At 37.1% G+C, this 22,116-nt stretch overlaps 1 protein-coding gene and 1 long non-coding RNA gene across 3 annotated transcripts in view; one reads left to right on the plus strand and one right to left on the minus strand.

Annotated features, from left to right (window-relative positions):
* The window catches only part of PLCB1 (phospholipase C beta 1), a 673,888-nt gene that overhangs the window by 197,588 nt on the left and 454,184 nt on the right, over positions 1–22,116 (minus strand). For both annotated transcript variants that reach the window (XM_077872243.1, XM_077872244.1), the window contains exons 7-9: positions 21,850–21,925; positions 15,325–15,425; positions 13,917–14,083 (exon numbers count right to left, since the gene is read on the minus strand). In XM_077872243.1, coding sequence (XP_077728369.1) covers positions 13,917–14,083; positions 15,325–15,425; positions 21,850–21,925 — 344 coding nt within the window. The remainder of the gene's footprint in view (positions 1–13,916; positions 14,084–15,324; positions 15,426–21,849; positions 21,926–22,116) is intronic.
* LOC144297969 (uncharacterized) lies at positions 12,249–18,876 on the plus strand. The gene is made up of 5 exons (XR_013364920.1): positions 12,249–12,403; positions 13,508–13,606; positions 15,523–15,593; positions 16,123–16,205; positions 18,364–18,876. It is a non-coding gene; the product is annotated as an uncharacterized LOC144297969 (long non-coding RNA).

Genomic DNA, 22,116 nt, shown 5'->3' on the forward strand with positions numbered 1-22,116 from the left:
TACAGGAGCTGTGTGACCAGGGGAGGAAAAAAGTACAGCAGGGCATGCTCAAAAGCTAATCTCTAAATAGAATTCATGGCACATTATTAAGGTGCCATGAAATTCCCTCTGTCAGGCTCTTTTCTGTTTAGTATGTATCTTTTACCAGGATGGTTACCTTGGAAATGACCCCATCATGGCATCAAAGTACTGCCATGGAACTGCTCTTGAGCTATCCTAAAAGCAGATATAAGGCAGCAGCAGGGAAGCGCTCAAGAAAAGAATTATGCCATGGTGGTTCAAGGAAAGAAAATGTAATGGCTACATTTACAAACATGGTACTTTTTTTTACTAATGGATTCTGACTTGAAAGGAAATATTTTATAATAGTGTAAAAGGAGATGGAAGGAAAGAGAGAACCAGTCTTTGAAGAGCTTCTTGAATTGAGTCTATTTCCAGCATGTTATTTAGCAGACCTTTCTATATTGTTTAATATATGCAAATATTAACTCATTTTGTCTTCCTGGTAACTCTATGATGTGGGCAATACTATAAGGTCCAATTTATTGATGAGAAGCCTGAGGCAAGTAGCTTGCTTAAATTCACATAGCTTACAAGTGAATAAAATGGGATTAGAGCCCAGGTAGTCATGCTTTGTGTTCCATGCTATTAACTACTATGAGATCCTGCTGTAGAGGACACCATACATAATCTGGGAGAAGGTAAATCATCATCATCATCATTGGAGAAGAAGCTATCCTCACTTGAGCACTGATCATCTGCTAGGCAAGAAATCCTATGGGAAAAATCTCACCCCCTTTTTAGTTGAACAGATTGAAGCATAAAGAGGTAAGTAGCTTGTTGGAGGTCATAGGGGTACACAGTATGAGTGCTGGGTCTGGAGTCCATGGTGGAGCAATGGAGAGAGACGGGTGGTGGTAAGTATGACTGATGATATTTGTCCATATAACTTTCCCAGCACTGGCCTGGATGAGGGACACAGAGGATGAAAAGGAGAGAGGGTCTTGCCTCCCTGGTAGTTGGTTTTAATCTGGACACCCTTGGATTAGTCCTAAAAATAGCTCTGAATGTGACCAAGGAAGAGTTTTTTCCCATGATTTACTTATCTCTCTAAAACATGTTACTTTAATCTGTTAAAAGAAGCTGGGCTCAGGCAGGACAAGTGACCCATCTGGCAGAGGTATAAGGATTAGCTCTTTGATTCAGATTTGTCTATCAAGGTCTAAAATTCTTTTCCAGACTTAATTTACATTCTAATCTCTCCAAGTGATTTAAAGGCATCCTCTAGCATTTTTATTCTATAATTCATGAATCTAACTTTTAGAAAGAAAAATAAAATACAACAGGAAAACTGTTATGCCAATGTGAGGACCAGAGAAATGCTAACAGAAGATGTGACATTATTTTGTGAATTTGGGAAAAAAAAAAAACCACAGGTTAGCTTAAAAAAAAATAAACATAGCCAAACACATGCAAATAATATCTCTCAAAGCCCACAGGCACAAAGAAATTTCTGTGGATTTAGTCTTGGAAGACAGATGGCCTGTAAATCTATAAATCTAAATCTTCACTCTGTGAAGTCATTGCACAGTTGAGATGGGCAAACTGGACAACCTGTCTGCCAGCTAGCATGGCCACCAGCCTCATTCTGTTGAGCCAAATTCCAATTAGGCAGGATCTGGCACTCAAATGCTTGGATATCACTGGGATTAGGTGGTTGAGAATCTATTCATCATTATTCAATCCCCACTCTCAATGTCATGATACTCAGAGCATGTTGGAATGCTACCAGTCCAGTGGCTTAACACCTCCTAAGTCACTTCCAAGCACAACCCAGAAAAGCTATTCCCTTGGCTTGTGTTGCTGTAACCCTTATGTGAGTTTTGCTAGACCAGCTCAGAGAAAGTAAGTGCAGATGGCTTTAATATCCCATGGCTCACCAAAGTCTATTTGTCTGCTTTCAGAAAAAAATCTATTAATTGTCCTCTTTCCAAGTACTTTTGCTTGGGCACAAACTTTCCTATGACACCTGCCAACTAACTGTGCTTTTGTAGAGTGTAGGAACTTGGCCAGTTTATATTATCTGTTTATTTTTTAACCCTGGAGTCAGTATTACAGACTTCTATTCCATCTCCATTGCAAATCTGGTTCTATTACCATAAGTATAGACAAATACAAGTTCACAATATTATGTGATGATGCCCACTAAATGACTACATGCTCCTCTGCAGATGAACCTCTCATCCAGCTGTCATGGCTTTCTGGTCGCTGAAGTTTCCCCTCACCCTAGGTTGAACTTGTTGATGTGTGGTTTGTGTGAAAGTTTTTTTTTTTTTTTTTTAAATATTTTTTTCTTTATTTATTTATGATAGTCACAGAGAGAGAGAGAGAGACAGAGAGGCAGAGACACAGGCAGAGGGAGAAGCAGGCTCCGTGCACCGGGAGCCCGACGTGGGATTCGATCCCGGGTCTCCAGGATCGTGCCCTGGGCTAAAGGCAGGCGCCAAACCACTGCGCCACCCAGGGATCCCTGTGTGAAAGTTCTTAATGATAACACCTAACTTTGATTTAACACTCTCCCTTTATCAGAATGTTCTCCCATCTGCGAGTTTATTTACTCCTCACCGTCTGCTTGGTAGGTAAGACAAAGTTGTATTATTTAACATGATAGATAAATAAGCTTTGGCCCAGTGAAATGACACAGTCCTTTTAAATGCTGTGGCTAGGTAAGGACAGAATCTATATTAGAATCTTGATCTCTTTGTTTGGGGTTTTGTTAGTTTATTTTACAGAACTGTACTGTATTTATTGAAAAAAAATCTGTGAACAAGTGGACAGTTCAAACTCATGTTGTTCAAGGGTTAATTGTACGTATATTCCTTTTTTTTTTTTAAAGATTTTATTTTATTCATGAAAGAGGCAGAGACACAGGCAGAGGGAGAAGCATGCTCCATGCAGGGAGGCCGATGTGGGACTCGATCCCGGGACTCCAGGATCACACCCTGAGCCGAAGGCAGGCACTTAACCACTGAGCCATCCAGGCATCCCTGTTTATGTATATTCTTTATCCTAGAACCTTGAGCTCTTTAACACAGGCTTGGTGTCTTTACGCCCCATTTGTGTAAGTACTGATTTATTGTTAAGGGTTAGAGGTTCTCCGAGGTTTGGGAACAGTTTGTTGCATTTTATTAGTGGATTGTCATTTTGCTCTATCAGAGGAGATGTTTCACAATGGTTCCTGACCATAAGACAAAGGAGGCAAAATGTTCTAGATTCTCAACCAGAATGTTATGTTCCATGGTCAGGCTCAGCATTGGCTTTCTAAGGACAAGGACCAAACCCTCCCTTCATTTATATCTCTTCCAGTGTCTAGAATAAAGGCAGGCCCAGAATGTGTGCTCACTAATGCTTTCTGATGAGCTACTTAGAGGATATTATCTCTTAGTGCTTTAAATGTCTCAGCATTCCTGAAATATAGCTCGAATGTCACTTTCCTCTTTGAAAGCCTTCCCTTCTTAGATCAATTCCTAACACTCTCTAGAACCTTAATAAATAAAACTTCCCCTTCCTTCCAAGCTTCCCTAGCACACAAATGACACTTAACAGATATTGGCTGAATGAATGGAGGTATATTACATTCTACCTTGTATTATAGTTCTTTGTATATATCATCTCCTCTCCAAATTATAGTCTCCTTAAGAGAGACTTTGTCTGTATTTTGTTCCACTTCTTTGTCAAGTTCTTTTTTTTTTTAATTTTTATTTATTTATGATAGTCACATAGAGAGAGAGAGAGAGGCAGAGACCCAGGCAGTGGGAGAAGCAGGTTCCATGCACCGGGAGCCCGACGTGGGATTTGATCCTGGGTCTCCAGGATCGCGCCCTGGGCCAAAGGCAGTCGCTAAACCGCTGCGCCACCCAGGGATCCCCTCTTTGTCAAGTTCTTAAGCCAGGTGGGCAATATATGTTTGTTAAAATAAAATTCCATGCAATTATATCAAGTATGTGTTAGAATAAAGAAAAGATTTCAATGAGCATCAGGTACCTTGGAGGAGTTCTCCTTTGATATGTGGAGCAGGTTGGAAGTGTCTAAGGATTAACACTTAGTTGGAAGTGTCTAAAGATTAACACTTATTAAGAGCATCCACAGTGACTATGGGTGGGAAACTCAGGTGTGTGTTCTATACTAGCTTCTAGAGTTCACCCCTGGACTGAGCTCCGGTTATGCACATGGATAATTCGTTTGTTTTACAACCTTATTAGCTGCCTTCCCTTCTTTATTCTTTCTACTGGATCACCTCTCGAACTCTTTGTACTTGAATTTTCTCAGAGTTGCTCCTGGGAGAACCCAAATGAAGAAAAACAGAGACATTAATAAGAAGCATCTTTGGCTTATTTTCTGCATGTAAGAGAGAGTGATAGGTGAGAAGGTTGATTTTGTCAATCATGCTCAGTTAAGGCTTCATTTTAAAATAATATTATCTCTACTCTGTTTTGCTTTCACACTGGAGTCCTAGAGATCACAGTGATTCAGAATGAACAGAGTTCCGAGAATCTCTATAATGAATTAATGAAATTATTGGTCATGCTCAGCTTCCTGACATTATTTCACCTATTGCTGTGGCACATTTCTCAGCTGGTAAGTATTAGGGTAAATGGTCCACATCTCACCTCATCTGGGTTTTTTGTCCACACGGTTTGTTTTCCATGGAGTTGGTTCACTCTGTTTTGTTTTTTGTTTTTTTTTTTAATCTGTTTCTCTCCCACTTAATTTGGTGCAAGATCAACTATTAACAATGGTAGACTATGAATAATGCAGATGTTGGGGGCCGGCCAAATGTGTATGTGACTTTGTGGCCTTTCTCCAGGACAGTATAATCTGCCAAGCTCTTTCTTTTAACTGAGCCACAGTCTCCGGTTGAGAAGGGGGAAGATGTCATAGTCAGCAGTTGGTAATACTATGTTCTTTTTTTTTTTTTTTAAGATCTTATTTATTTATTCATGAGAGAGACGGAGACACAAGCAGAGGGAGAAGCAAGCTCCATGCAGGGAGCCTGACGTAGGACTTGATCCCAGAACCTGGGATCATGCCTTGAGCCAAAGGCAGACGCTCAACTGCTGAGCCACCCAGGCATCCCTAATGCTGTGTTCTGATGGGAGGTTACATGTAGGGAAAGTAGCCACCGTCTGCTTTGTCCCAACAGCTCTCACATGAAATGGCAAACACCTGGGGAAGGAAGGCTTCCCTGGCTGAGGGAAAGTGATTTTAGCAAAACTCAGCAGTCTGGGGTAGATTAGGCTACGAAGCTCACTTCTCCACACTTTGGAACTGGCATTCGAATTTGGCTCTTTATATTTTTCCTGTCTGGTTGTTTTCTTTGAAAAGGCTACTTCAGCTGTGAATGAACATGGCTGTGACTTTCTGGCTAGAACTGTCAGAGGTCACTGAAAGAAGTCTGGAGGCAAAAAACAAACAAACAAACAAAATAAAAACCCCAGGCATCCTGGGCCAGAACTTTACCTCTCCTCAAGCCTCTGCTTCCTGGGAAAAGAGGAAATGCAATCAAGGAAGGGAAAGGGAAACAAGTTACCAAGTCATCTAATGAACAATGGATTCATAACGGCTATCTTAAAACTTTTTTTTTTCATTTTAGCCAATCTGAAATACAGAGAAGTCTATGAACATTATTTTTATTGATGTCAACTGCTTATCCTTGAGAGACCAAACATGCCATAATTAAAGGAAAAGGAAGAGTGTTAATGGCTAAGCCAGTTAACCTCGGGGAAAAGGAATTGACTTGCTTGAACTTCAGGTCCCTCATCTGTAAATGGGAGGATACAAACACTAGCAGGCCTAAATGCTCTTCCCAAGTCCCTTGGAACTCATTGTTCCAACACAGTCAACAGCTCCATTATACTTCTCCAAGACTTTCCCTCAGCCCAGCTGCAGCCAGCCTACAAGTGGCAGGCCATCCTGGAAGGAGTAGCTCATCTCTCTTAGAAGTCAAGAGGAGCTTGGAATACACTCACAGATGATAATGTCATTCTTCTGTGACCTTGCACAGGGGCTAGAAAGTCAATAGGTGGAGTTTAGATGGGATCTTAATAAAATATTAGAGTGGCTTTTCAGCCACTTTCCCAGTGTAGTAACATAATTAAGGCATTAAAAGAACTGGCTACGTCCTCCAGTTTGCATCTGTCTTCGTCTTTGGGGAAGACAATCTATCTCGTTTGAGTTGACTTTGTACATCCATTTCAATTCTTTTCTTTCTTGCCCTGCTACACAGGTAATCTATATAAAAAAATTTAAATGGATGCCATCTCATTTTGAGGCAGATCTTTAAACCAGTCAATATTTCCTCTAGATGAGTGTTTTTTAAACTGAACATCCTGAATCTCTTGGGGTTTTGGCATAAGTGCCTGCAGAGGATGAGGTGGAGGGGGAGCCTGGCTCCCCCTGTCTTCAAAAGAATGTTTTGAAAGGTTTTTTTCCTACACATTGGCCTTCCTTGTGAGACTTTGTTAGCAGAAACAAACACAAATAAAAGTAGGTTATGTCAAGGACAAGTCTGAAAGTGGTTTCTGTGGATGCCAACTGCTAACTTCTCAATAGTTGATTTGTATCTCTTTTCTCAGTAAGCCCTGATGGAGAACTCCAAGTGGGAGTCTTGGGTAGGAGGAAGGACTCCGCACTGGGGTACAGGAAATACGGTCCCAGTCTCACTGTTGCCACATCCTGCCTTTTCTACCATTTGAGAGTTTGGGCTAAATGGCTAGGTCTCTCGTAGGCAGGAGAGCCCAACGACTTGAGGGACTGGCCATGCCTTTGTGAATGGTAGCAACAAAGATATTTATGTGAAAGGTTGGAAGGGATGAGCCATGGGCACTTTCCATGTTTTTTTTTCACTTAATGCTGATTTCTGATTCTGCTAGAACTGCTTATAAAAAGTGCTTATCTTGCTTTGGCTCTTCTAAAAGTAGGTTTTGAGACAAAGATTGGAGTGCAAGTAACTTGTTTAGGAGGGAACCCCAGGACATAACAGTAGAGGAGTCCAGAACTGAGAAAGGAAGGAAAGGTGGCCTAGTAAAGGGAACATTATGGAGCAAGTTATAGTTATGGGCAATAAGGGCTCAATCCCACTGGGGAATTCTGGGAGGTCATGCATCAGGACTGTTGCACACAACGGGCAAGAGAGATGAGCTACTCCTTCCAGGATGGCCCGCCACTTGTAGGCTGGCTGCAGCTGGGCTGAGGGAAAGTCTTGGAGAAGTATAATGGAGCTGTTGACTGTGTTGGAACAATGAGTTCCAAGGGACTTGGGAAGAGCATTTAGGCCTGCTAGTGTTTGTATCCTCCCATTTACAGATGAGGGACCTGAAGTTCAAGCAAGTCAATTCCTTTTCCCCGAGGTTAACTGGCTTAGCCATTAACACTCTTCCTTTTCCTTTAATTATGGCATGTTTGGTCTCTCAAGGATAAGCAGTTGACATCAAAAAAATAATCATTTTGTTTCTTTATAATTTCTACCTACTAAGGAGAAATGGTGCTGGGAAAACAATGATTTTTAAAAACCTACAGGGGGAAAAAAAAAAAAAAAACAAAACCTACAGGGAAAATTAAGTGACAAACTAAGTAGTAAGATTCCAGTGTAAATCTTCATATTTTAAATTGTAATTCCATTTTAATAAAAATATTTATAAATGACTGAGTCAGAAATGAACATTTGTGCACAGATAAGACTTTCCATGTTTTATTGTGTTGTTTTCATCATCAAAGGATTCTAATTTATTGATTGCCATAAGTTCATAAGCCTGTTAGCCAAGATACAGCAACATTCAGGAATGCCTCTGCCCAATACTGTGAATCACACTTCCAGATCCATAAATGGTTTGAAATAATTTGGCATAAATACCAAGGACCACTTTTCATCAGTGTTTTGTAGGCAACAATAAATATATGCAACCTTCCTATCATGAATAACTTACTAAATTTTCCCAGCAACTCTCTCAGGGAATTATGTATTTTTTTTCAAAAAATGAGAGAACAAGAGGGTGCGATGGGTCAAAGAGGTTAAATGGCCTCCTAAGGTGAAGTAAACAGTGGGGATGAATAGTTGATTTCTGACCCAGTTTTAGTGGGATATTTTAGTTGCCTGCCAACAATTGTAGCTCCTTTTGGGAAGCACATCTGGACTGAATTGCAGGGAACCACTTACCTGCCACGTGCAGTCCAAACTATGTGCTTTAGGTAGTGGACCTCATTGGCTCTAGGCAGAGTCATGTGACCTAAATCTGTCCAATTATTACAGTCTATTCTTCAGGCCACAGTGATCCTAGATCAGCAATGGCTTTGGATGACTTAAGCCAGGTGTGGGTTTCTGGTACTTTTGATGGACACATGAGTAAAAATAATTTCAGTATTGGAGTCTGGTGGCTTTCTTGTTACTTTAGGAGAGTCTGCCCAAGCCTGTATGTTATACCCAGTACAAGAAAATGATTGGAGATGAAGAAAGACAATTCTTGATGACATCATTTGAGCCCCTGGATATAGTCATGCCTGCAGTCATTAACATCTTTCAGTGTAAGCCCTGACAGTGTTCTTGGCTTTAAATTTTATTTTTTGTAGTGGTAGTGCCTGATTTAAGCTTTGATTGCTGAGGCATCCATTCAAAAAGGCATCCACTTTAAAGATGCCTATCTTGAATAAGCCCATTGCCAGCCACATGGCTAGATAGTGAGCCAGGCTGCATCCCCACACTGAGACTCCTTTGAATTAGAAAGTCTGGTTTATTTCAATAACTGGCCATTTGGGCCAATTGCCTTTTCTCTTCCTCCTCTTATGTTTTTATGTTTCACCAATAAAGAGTGAGTCCATGAAACCCTAGGGATGCACCCTCAAAACCTGATAAAAACAGAACCTAAGCTTGCGAGTGTGCTTCCTTTCTCTCTCTACAAGTGACCTCGCTGTATTGCCCAGGTGTGCTATGTAGTTTCCGGGTCTTTTAAGTAATAAACATCTATTTTTTTTTTCCGTTACTTGATGGTTGTTGGTGAAAGGCATCTTGCAATTACAAGAACCACAAGGGTCTGTCTAACAAAACATTGGTTATTGATAAGCTGAGACCAACACAAAACATTCCTTGACTTTTTGTTCATATGTACCCATAAATTTTTTCTGTGCTTCATTTTGAATTAAGTTTCTGTCATTTTTCTACTGAAGGAATTCCACCTAATACTACAGTTTGCAAGACTCTCAAGTCCAGGGCTGCTTCTTTCACACTCTGGGTGTGTCTTGCCATTGACAATAAAGATATATTTCAATTGTCTAAATATTTAAAATACACATATTGAAAACACAATAGGGTTTTTTTCTACTGGCATAATCATTAGCATAGGACTATTAGAAGCAAAAATGCTTGCTTGCCATACCTGAACTTGTATTTGCTTTGCCTAAAACCCAATCAATTTGCTATTGTATTTGAGTTCATTTCTACTATTTAACTCTTAATTCAGTGAGAACTAATCAAAAACTAAGAGAGATGATATAGTTTCATTTTGATGATTTAATTGCAACAAAGCAGGAAGCTTTTGTATAGCATGCCTTATAAAAATTTAAGAAGAAGAACTGATAAAAATAAAGGAATGAAGCTTAAAACATCTGCTAATACCATAATCTGCTATATTAATTCACTTGCTTAACAAATACTCATGAACACCTGCTCTTCACAGAAAAATAAAAATACAAAAGACAACTGTTTTCTCTGGGTTTGGTTTTTTAAATTAGTTTTGGCCTTCTTTTACAGACAATAGTTCAATCTAATCTGCAGTCTGTTACCTAGGGCTTTAACTTATTCTTTTTCCTGTTTATTTTACTCATCGCCTTCCTTCTAAAAAGTGTAAGTGATTAAAACAAACAAACTCTATTTTGGAGACACCAGTCTTCAAATTGACATTCAGGATGCTTTGGTTTGGAAGAGGCAGGGGTCATTGTGTATTCCTGTGTTAAGCATGGTTTAGCATTACACATTTTGTTCCAGGGCAAACAACATAACGGACCAAGGCATTTTGCAATGTGCGATTTTCAATTGTAAAAATAAACCAAAATCCCTTGAGAATAGTATTTTCTGCAACAAGATTTAAACTTTTTCTTTGTGGAGCACATGTGCACATTTGGACTTAAAACTACACAGAAACCCTGTGATGATTTATAATGAATACATACATCTTCAGAAACAGAAATTCCAGGATGGAAGTGTGGCCAACCCGCCAATGACAGCAGGCCCCCAAAGTATCAAAGTCCATCATACCCTTCCGGATTTTCATTTCACATATCTATGTTTAGTTGACTAACCTACAATCAGTTTAAGCATTTAGGTATTTGGCCATATTGAAAATTTTTCACTTAATTTTACATTTCGTCCTATGTAAAAAATATGTAAAGTGCATTGTGAAAACTGAACGTTAGCATACATCAACTTTGTGTAGTTTATTTGTTTAACACCTACTTTAAAAAATAAGTTTCTTGATATCAGAGAATATAGTTATATTGTTCTATTTGGACATTATGGGTGCATCTTATTCTTAGCATTTTATAAATATAGGCAATATGGTTGTGTCTTTTTAAGATAACTGAAATTGAGTTTGTGGGTCAATATAACCAATACTTCTGCACATTTGGAGAACTAGTCAAAATGAAAGTAGCAGAAAAAATTATAATATACTGTTTTTTATCTTCTATCTTATTTATTCTAAGTATACTTATTAATATAAGCATATTACAGTGTAATATACTTATTTTATCCTATTACTATCCTACTTCTTTTCTTATGTGTTTTTTAATCAAAATGTTTTAACTGGTTGACTGAAAGTTAAAAAATCTGCTCTTTCAAAGAGATCGTGGTATGAGATCTTAGTAAGTCATTTGACCTCAAAATGTTGGTTTGCTTCTTTACAAAATGATAATATACATTTTGCAAGTCACATAATGAATTACAGCTAATTTCCTCGCACATCCATACCAGTTGTCATATTGAAATTAAACAATACTTACTTAAATTGTACTTCATTTGATTTTATTTTTAGGTATGTTATAAAGAAGATTCAAAAAATAGCTTTTGAAAAAATCCTAAAGCCAAACATCATATGTGAACAGTAAAACCAAATTTATAAATCAATTTTCATCTTTGGATAAAAAAATAATTAAAACTTTTTAATTACTAGTGAATTGAGGTCTAAGCCAGCCATTTCTTAATCCTACAAAGAAAGATTTCAAAATCGTTATCTTTTTACAATGAAATAACAGTTAACATAATAAAACCCTTTTTTTCTGGTGTCTTTGTTCACAAAAACAGACCCAAAGCAGCAAACAAAATGACTCTCAAGTTCATTTTCTGTCAAAGTTTTTGGGTTAAGAAATGAAATCTGTGATTTAAAAAATCACATCAGGACTGACATGGAGGCTTATCATCAGTATTATGTTAAGTTGTAGAAAAATAAATGAAATTGGTATTTTAAATATACCTGAAATTTGTGTGCCTATTGTAATTATGGAGATTCATACCTAGTATATCTATAAAATGGCACTAAATAAACTTGCAAATGCTAAGAGATATCATTTCAATTTCCATTAGAATCAAAACTGGTTTGGGACGCCTGGGTGGCTCCATGGTTGAGCGTCTGCCTTCGGCTCGGGTCGTGATCTCGGAGTCCTGGGAATGAATCCTGCATTGGGTTCCCTGCATGGAGCCTGCTTCTGCCTCTGCCTCTCTCTCTGTGTCTTTCATGAATAAATCATATCTCAAAGTAAGAATCAAAACTGGTTCTTCTGGGATTATAAAGTATTATAATAATCTGTCACAAATTTTTCCCTTTGTATATAATCTGTCACAAATTTTTCTCTACTGCCTGCAAGTGGTCAGAGTATGATGGATGGAGGCGTCATCCACCAGCTGAAGCATGGACCATCCCCATTGTGATGTGAAAAGTGGAGGGATGGGCAAAGTTTAGGCTCTGAAGTGCCTCACTGGTTTCACAAAAGCTATTTGTTTCCTTTGTGTCACGGGCTAACTGTTTTTAGAGGTCTTGTTGGATTTGTTATAACTGTGTTAGTTATTTTTGGTGCAGTTCAGAAGGAACTGTCAAGCTGCCCCAGTGAAATCTGCAAGGAGTGATTCCCTAAATAAAGATAAGGAGAAATGCCATATCCGTGGTGGTGGGGATGGAAGGGTGTCAAGTGTAAGTAGATTTAGGGGGGTGGGCCTGGTAATGCCAACACACACGGCTGGGGACTGGGTCACCCGTTACCTTTGAATGACCTCATCTCCATGGCAACAATAAGGATGATGACAACAACAAAGGCAAAGTGCTTGACCAAGAAAATGAACAAAATGCAAAAAATTTCATCTGTAAGTTCCCAGCTAAACACATGTAGGATAAAGTTAATGGTGATATTTTACTTTTATGCTTTATAGATTCTTTTTCTTTCTTTTTTTTTTTTTCATTTAGAGGATTAGTTCCAGAATAAATACATTGGGCTCCTTGCAGGGAGCCTGCTTCTCCCTCTGCCTGTGTGTGGCTCTGCCTCTCTCTGTGTGTGTCTCTCAAGAATAAATAAATAAAATCTAAAAAAAAAAAAAGACTTTTGATCTACTTTTACAATAACCATACTTATTAATGACAATGAGCTTGTTAGAGCTGTTTCTGTAACTTATGACCTGCCTGCATAGTAACATGCAATTTATTTTTTTAAATAATTGGCTAATTGTACTTTATTTTCCTCTGTATGGAATACCTAGGCACTTTACAATAACATAACATTTTTCTCAATGAATATATTTCAGTCCAGGTGAGATATGGTCTTAGTGGTAAAGAGAAAGCTAAAGACCCGAATCAGAAACAGTGATGCCACATATAATTGAAAACTCCTAGGAAGTAAATCATTATTACCTTATTTTGGCAATTCATTTATCCAGAATCAAAAACATAAATTTCTTTATAACTTCAGGCAACTTAGAGTTATTGTTCTGTTATCAATTTTTAGGATCATATTTTTTCTACAAACATTGATTTTTTTTTTTTTACATATAAAAGGCCGAATTTTCTATTTCCCAAGTGGAAAAATTCATCAATAGTGTAAACTAGAATAAAGTAAGGTCTAGTGGACTAAATATTTTCTTTTTTTTTTTTAATTTATTTATGATAGTCATACAGAGAGAGAGAGAGAGGCAGAGACACAGGCAGAGGGAGAAGCAGGCTCCATGCACCGGGAGCCTGATATGGGATTCGATCCCGGGTCTCCAGGATCGCGACCTGGGCCAAAGGCAGGCACTAAACCGCTGTGCCACCCAGGGATCCCTAAATATTTTCTTTAGTTTTAGAGATTTAGAAAAAGCTGTGGGTCATTTTACAGAACTTCTAGAACCAGAATGAAAAGAGTAACCTTTAATTTTTTTCTTTTTCTTTTTCTTTCTTTCTTTCTTTCTTTCTTTCTTTCTTTCTTTCTTTCGCAGAGAGAGAATCTCAAGCAGGCTCCACACCCAACGTGGAGCTTGAGAGCATGACCTGAGCTAAAATCAAGAGTCGGATTCTTAATCAACTGAGCCACCTAGGTGCTCTCAAAAAAGCAATCTTTAAGATAGGGAATTTCCTATTTAAGAAATATGCATTCAGTCACGGTAAATTTAAGACAAAACAAATGATTAGACATTTGAAAAAATGTTTACATGCATACATACATGTAACAACAAAATCACATGCTGAAGTTTAATTGAACCACTAGTGATTTGAGACAGAAAGGAAAGCAGGCATATAAATGTTGGATACTGACCTACAAATCCTTGATGTCAATACCTACCAGAGGGTGACCCATTCATAATAAGAAACCAGAGATTCCCTATAGTTGGGGCAAAGTGGACTGACCTTTTTTGGCGAGGCTATTGTTGGGTTCATACTTCTCAATCAATACTTGGACTTGTTCTTGCTTTAAAGGTGGGTAAAGTATTTCATTTAGCCGGGGATCTCGCTGCTTAAGGTTGATAAAATCCATCATCTGATCAACGGTAAGGTATGGTTTGCTTTTGGCACCACTAAAACCAATTAAAAACCAGAAATTAGAATATTTGTCTACCAAGTCTCATTCATATATTTGCATTTAACGACAGGGAAACAAAATCCTGCCAATCCTGGTAAGTGCATGCTATCCTGACATTCCTATCTTGCCCTGAAAACGTGTTGCTCCAACAGAATTACTGTATTCTATGGGATGCAAATATCTTTTGCAATCACTGCACTAAATCCCAATGCCTTTGAACTATACCAGATGAGTAAGAAAATCTACGGTAGGAAAAGATTGCATCTTGCGTGTAAAGATGCACCACTCTCAACTGAACATAGAGGAATGGGTTGTTTTTTGATTATGACACTAAACTTAAGCTTTAGTCATCAAATTCCCATATTGCATTTAATCATTTAGAGATGTATTTATCACTCATAAAAAAAAATAAACAGCCTAGGTACATTTTTCTTTTCATTACAGTTCTGCTTCAGCACAAATCTGTAAGTCTTCAAACATAGTGTGATTCAGGCTTCCCATTTCAATTCTGCTGACAACCCAAAGACAAGTTCAATGGTAGAAATATTGCGATGCTCAATAAATAGTTGATAGCAACGAGCATCACAAAGCGAGTAAATCCAGCGTCATTCTTAGCACTGTTGGCCTGTCTTCCACATGAAAAAAAATCCTTATTTTGTTGATAAATTTTGGATTGATTTTCTGTCATCATGTAGATTTCACTGTACTAGAAAAGGTAAATTGCTACTGCCCTGCATTTGCCCTGGTGTTTTGGTTTGTTTCTTTTCTTCTTTTTTTTTTTTTTTAAGGAATGACTATATATTTTCTAAAATAAAAGCAAATGACTTTCAGCTGGGAGGATTTTTAGCAATCCAAAGTTCTTATTTCAATAATCTGTGTGTGAGACGTTAACATGACAGATTCCTAGGTCAGAGTTCTTTATGCATCATGAGTCTGTCTCCGCAAAGCCAAGATGCTCTATTCTAGCCCTAATCTTTAAACCACACAGAGCCCCCCGAGGATACTAAAACAACACCCAGCAACAAATCATAACAAACTTCCACTCATTAAAAGCAGTGGTTGCACCTGAGGAATCGGAATGTTGATTGTCTCCAACAAATTACTCAGAAGCATAATTATCATATACAGTGCACGAAGAGTTCTTTCATCACCCTCAATTGCTCAAAATCTTGTCTGAGCCACCCTAAGCACCACTGCAAGCTGACAAAAAGTGGTTAAAATGTTGTGTTCTCTTACAATTCGGAAAAGATATTATCAATTTCAGGTCGAGGACAAAGGTTGTTCAGGAAAACTCTGTACACTTCTGGAGTGAAATCTTCTTGAGGTATTGAATCGTTCTGGGAAATAAAGCAACAGGGTCAGTGAAATGTCTTATTCTTTCCCTATCTTACCCCCTTCCCTTTTTTCATGTCTCTCTCTCTCCTCTTTCTCCAGGAGGTGAGGGTAAACATTCAGAAAACATCTATGAGGCCAGCTGTAGGGCTCATGTGGACTCTGACTTTGAGGTATCAAAAGCTGTACTTCCTGTTGCCTTTTCATTATACTTTAAGAGTTTTCTGCTTCTAAAGGGATGTTAGGCAATTTTTAGAGTACATTTACTAAGTAAGTTAGACCTAGCAAAAACAGGGTATGTTTAGCAGATTTTTTATGGTTTTAATCTTAAAAAAATTGTTATAAAATATACATACCATAAAACTGACCATTTTAACCATTTTTAAGTACAGGGACATGAAGAGTACTCACATTGTTTATGTGCTATTTAGCAGATGTTTGAATGAATTTTTTTTTTTTTTAAGGAGCAAAGAACCTGGAAACAGATGTTTTCAAAATGAAAACATAAATTTCAATTTTGTATCTTTTTTTTTTTTTAAAACAATGTTCCTTCTGACTTAAGAAATCTGATAAATTGTAAAACAGTTTTTCTAAGTAGGACAGTACTAGGCATTATTTCTCACTGATTCTTCTTGGTCCTACTGTTTGGGAAGCAAGTCATTGATATAGAAAGTCATTTCTATGACTTATTTTTCTGTTTAGTCGGGCTGCCATGGAAACCGGAAGCATGTATTCAAGCCTTTGTTAACAGGAAAGACATTCTTCATGCTGTTTTCCTATTTCAGGTATGTGTTTATATAATTATTTTTATTTTCAAGCCTTTAAACCAAAAAAAAAAAAAAAAACACACACACACACACAAAAAAAACCACAAAACAAAAAACCCTTCCTTTTACCATATGCATATGTTTTGAAATGTACTTTTATAGAAATACCTAAAATTGTTATCTGAAATTGCACACTGCCTACTTATAGATAAGAGAACTTAGCTCACCACTTGGCAAACAGTAGGAGACTCATATTTGTGGAATGAATGAATAAAATAATATTTTCTATACAAAATCCATTCATAGAGCAGGAAAAATCTATTTTGCAAAACAAAATTTTAAGATAACCAAACAACACATGCAGCATTACACATAACAAAGCCCATCCCATAGCAGGGGTCCAATGTAAGATCATTACATTTGGGTGTTACTGACCTCTTATTTTTTTCTCCCTTCTTGTGTTAGTTTAAAACCTCTTCCTCCTGAACTGGATTTTGTCTTCCATTCTGGGCTACCATTACATTTCACTGGTGTAATATTTCAACACTCTAACCATATTGTGCTCCCAGTTGTATGGTTCTATTTCTTGCTAACCTGCAGAACCACATAAGCTAGGACTTGGGTGTTGGTTGTTAACTGCTAGATCTCCAGTGTGCAACATATAGTAAGTCCACAATAAATATTTACTAAATAAATCAATGTAATTTATGGGGAAGGTGGAAATTGATAGAACAGAATTCCCATAGGGCATCAGATTCAACTGATGCCATTTATATAAGATTCTATACACATAATTTCATAGAATATGCATTCCTAAAACTCTGACATTGTTTATTTATCAGCTATGAATTAGGGCTTATTATAAAAGAGAAAAAATTAATGAGATAATCTAAATAAACACAATATTATTTTCATTGCCAGTTAGATGTTAGCACATAGAAAAAAGCCATTTCAATACAGCTGATTTTCTTTGTCTCATTTTTCTTTGCCCAACTTAGCTAAAGATCATACCCAATGTTCAAATACTTTCCTGTAATCCTGCCTGACCACACTCATTAAAGATGGCATGTTTTTCTTTTGTGTTCACAATCCATATTTATATACTTTCATTATAGCATCAATCACACAGTTTTCCCATATTTTTTATATTTCTGATTTTCTACTAGACTGAGTTTTTGAGTGAACTGACTATCTCTTATTTAATTCCTTTGTGTTCCAAACATACTGCCAGGCATAGAATAGTCTCTCAATAAATATTTGCTGGCAAACCCAGGACATGGGACCTGACCTTAGGTCTATTGTCTTGTAGTCTAAGACTTGGCCCACCTCATCAGGCTTCCAATACAAAACAGATCATCAGTGATTATTTGTTGCTATTGTTATCAGGAATTTTTAAAGAGAAAATTAAGAAGGGTAATGTAGTCTGAATCAGGTCCATTTATTCCAGAAACTGCAAAGTATTGGCAAACTTTAAAAATGAAGTAGTTGCAATTCCATGCTGAATACAAAGAATCCCAAAAAGGAAAAGATTTTTTAAAACCTTGATGGTAGTACTGATGGCATCTGTATTTCCAGATTCCATAGGTCTAGTTATGACATACCCACATGCCAAATTAAAAATAAGAAAAAGAAAAAACTTTGCATATATGCATGTGAAAAAACACTCAGAAGAAAATAATATTTACTAAGCACTTACTGTGTGCCATGCATATGGAGATTTACTTGTATGTTTTCATTTGATCCCATGTCAACTTTATGTGATTACACACTGTAATCCAACAAACTAAATGTTCACATCAGCTTAGTCTCAATATTTTTGTTCTAAAGCTATAAGCCAAAAGTTGAGTTAGCTATAGAGTATATGAAATAATTACAGGTAAAGTACTCATAATAAACCAAATTATTAGTGTGGTTTAAAAATAGAATTTTGATATTAGTGATTTTAAGAGTCACAGCTACATAAATGATTAAATTTCTGATTTATATTCTGAGTGTGAGTCATAGGAGAAACACAACATATTATAGTCATTCTGGGAGATTTTTTTTTTTTACATTCTTTTTATTGTATTCTTCAGTAAAATTTATGGTACTCCTTTCTTTAAATATTTTTTTAATTAATTAATCAATTTATTTATTTATTTATTTATTTATTTATTTATTTATTTATTTATTTGAGAGAGAGTGAGAGTGAACATTCAAGTGGGGGCAGGGACAGAAGAGGAGGGAGAAAACCTCAAGCAGAATCCGAGCTGAGCATGGAGCTGCATCTCGTGACCCTGAGATCATGACCTGAGCCAACACCAAGAGCTGGACGCTTAACTGAGACACTGGGCACCCCGTATGGTATTCTTTAAATCCAAAATAATCACTGATTTCCTTGGTGTTACATGTAAGTTCGCAGCTATAATAAACTTTCTTATTTAAAGCAAATAAACTTGACCCAACTTGAACAATGCAGGGATTTAGGATGTCAACCCTCTGCCACACATCGAAAATCTATGTGTAACTTTTGATTCTCCCAAAATGTTACTGAGAGCCTACTGTTGATTGGGAGTCTTACTGATAAAATCAGTAGTCAATTCACTACAGATTTTGCATGTTATATATATTCTGTATGGTACTCTTACAAAGACATAGCCTAGAGAAAAGAAAATACATTTACAGTACCGTACTGTATTTACTGAAAAAAATCCACATATAAGTGGGTGGACCTGTGTGGTTTAAATCCGTGTTGTTCTGGGGTCAGCTTTTCACAGATTTAGTCCTATCTTGTTCATTAAAGTGCCAGTGCTCTGCAATGACTATAATACGACTCCAAATGTCACTGAGCTATTTTCAAGTTAATAAGCTTGAAATCAAAGGAATTTGGTACAAGTAAACTACTTTCAGGTTTCAGAAAGTTTGTGGGTAAAGTGGTAATTTTCTGAATATGAAAAGGTCTCTGAAGGTCTCCCTGGAAAATGTTTGGATTATTAATAGAAGGACAGTAATTGCTTTGTCTCTCTTTTTAGATACAGTGCTACTTTTTAACAATTAAGGTAACTTTGGCAAGCAACTGTAATCTCTAAAGGAGTACCCTCTAAAGGAATGTGTTATTCTAGTGGATCATGTTGGCCAGGATACAACTTCAAGTGCATTAATTATCCCTAACAATGTGCACAAAGATAATGTTTTAAAAGTCTCAACAGGATATCCACTGTGTTTCTGGTAATGTATCTATTTACAGAACACAATTCAATCTAGTCTGAACGACCACTGGCTATGAAATGAGGCTCCCAGATATGCAGCATTATCTACCATTTATGTAACCTTTTCTTCTGTGGAGTGTTTAAAACACCTCTTGTTAGTATATCCAGAATCTTTTCCCTATTTAGTGGATATTTTCTAGAGCCACTGCTCTGTAGGTATGAAACTACAACAAGGATTTAAAATACGGTCAGTTCAGGAAAACATTTACTTCCTAGCTCTGAAACTGTGTTTGATTTTTAGATCTTCTGAAAGCATCCTAATTCTACAAGTCCTAAGTCTTCCAAGTAAAGTATACTTTCCCATGGATAATGATCTTTCAAGACTTCATGATGGAGGTTGATTGTGTTTTTTTCAAAATCTCCAATTTGTTTTGAGAAAATTGTTATAACATCTAATTTACAAAAGATATATATTTTTTTCAATTTAAACATAACTTCTGTTATTTGAATCTCATTTTTTTAAAAAAATGTCTCCAGTTGATATTGGTCTGAAAGCATGAACCTATAATAGACATAGTGGTTGTAAAAACTCAATTTATATGTATTGACTGAATTGTCAGAATCCAATTGTTTAGAAAATTGCAATTTACAGAGAATTGGTTGATGGATTTGATTTTCTATTCAGCTTCATTTTCTATCCTTTCTTTGCCTTAGCTAGTTTTATAATAAGTTAAAAATTTTGGTCGTAAGATGTTACTCAGTAAAGGTAAAATCAGGAGCAATTGCAGAGGAAAAGAATTCTTTTCATGTCTTTCTAAATTCATCTCTCACGCTTCTTTTTTATGCTTAAATGCAGAAGTCTTTTTTGATACTCAGACTGGTAAATTCTTTCCAGCCTAAGGCTTTGCACACATTGTTTTATTTTTTGGAATGATCCAACCTTATTCCCTATGCCAGCACTCCATTCCTTTTGTTCATGACACCTTCCTCGCTCCATTTACACGTGTCAGTCCACATGTTTGAGGAGTGCCTCCAGAAATTCTGTGGTCCTTGCATCCTGGGACTATATTTTGCTCACTACCACATTCTTGGTGCTTGAAGGCGGTAATAAGAGCCCAAGAAATCTGCTAAGCAAACGATGGGACCTTAACGGGCCTATCTTTCCTACCCCTAGAACATTTAGGAAAGAGAAATAATAATCAAGGTCATTTTATTTTGCTTATGAAAGTGAAGGTTAAAATGTTTGGGGGAGCCTCTCCATGGCTCTGCCCAGTGTTGGCAGCATCACCAGCTTTTTCCACCCATAGCAGGGTAGGGGAGCACTCTTTCTTTTCTTTCTGTTACCTACCAGGTATTAATAAAAGTATTCACAACACGAATGGGCTGACAAATTTAATAATAGCACTCAATACTTTTTCATAACCTAATGATAAGTTTAGGAATGACTTCTCAACTTCATTCAGTGCAACTTGAACATTGCCAGAGTGTTTCAAGAGGCTCAAATGCTCTTCCTATAGTGTAAGTGTTATCCTTGGGTAAGAGCTTACTAGTTGCTTAGATACTAGGATAAAAATAATTTGCAATAGAAAGGTGAGTTCTGCACATAGCCTGAGAAAAAGGCTGTTTTATACAACAGGCTCTGCTCTCCCGGAAACGATGGTAACAAATAATTTTAGAGCCAGTCATATAGAAATGCATTGAAATGAAGGCAAATTAATATTTATGTGAGCAATATATATTGAGTGCCTCCAATGTGTTGGGTCTAAAAAAAAAAAAACATGTTACACAGCTGTCCTTGCATGTACCTTACCACCGTGAGGAAAGTAGGCAGTCTCTAAACTGATCCTGCACCCCTCCCAGCAAAAAGTTTGTGAACACAGCCCCGGAAATTGATATTTCCAATATCTTCCTAATAATAATCCATAATTATTAGCTAATGTCTCCAGAGATATCAACAAAGAATTTGTTATTAATGAGAAGTTTAAATTCTCAACACTAATACTTTTTGGCCAATACATTTTTTTTGTAATACTAACTTTTTTTTTTTAAAAGACTTTATTTATTTACGAGAGACAGAGAGAGAGAAGCAGAGACACAGGCAGAGGGAGAAGCAGGCTCCCCATGGGGAGCCCAATGCTAGACTCGATCCTGGGACCCTGGGATCATGCCCTGAGCCAAAGGATCAACCACTGAGCCACCCAGGTGTCCCTTGGCCAATACATTTTTATGTTAGATGGTCTTAAAAAAATTAGTATTTACAAAGAACAAATTTTTATCTAGATAAAAATATTGAGCTTATGGGAATGAAAGAAAATAAAATTAGAGCAGCCCGATAGATTGTAAATATTAATAAGTAAGTCCTATGGTCTTCTTAATTTAAAAAGGTGTTTGACTAATATGGGGGCAAGTTATGTTTCAGTGTAATTATTCACAGCTATTTAGTAGTGCTAATTTTAGAAAAGCAACATGCTCACCCTTGAAGATGGAAGACTACAAGCCTCTAAAGCAGTTTCAACTCGCTTCCGGTCTGCTGAGAACAAGCGGTATATGCTGTGAAGTGAAATCACAACAGAGAGATCTGTGTCATACACTTATAAATGACACCAACCAAAGGTATCCCATTGAATCAGGCCTTTTTGTCATTCAAGATACCCACTGCTCCATGTATCTGCATGTATGTTCTAAAAGATCTATGTATGTGTTTTTTAAATTCAAAATGTCTAATGTAAAATCAATATTTC

Source organism: Canis aureus, chromosome 26 (genome assembly GCF_053574225.1).
Source record: "Canis aureus isolate CA01 chromosome 26, VMU_Caureus_v.1.0, whole genome shotgun sequence".
Taxonomy (NCBI): Eukaryota; Metazoa; Chordata; class Mammalia; order Carnivora; family Canidae; genus Canis; species Canis aureus.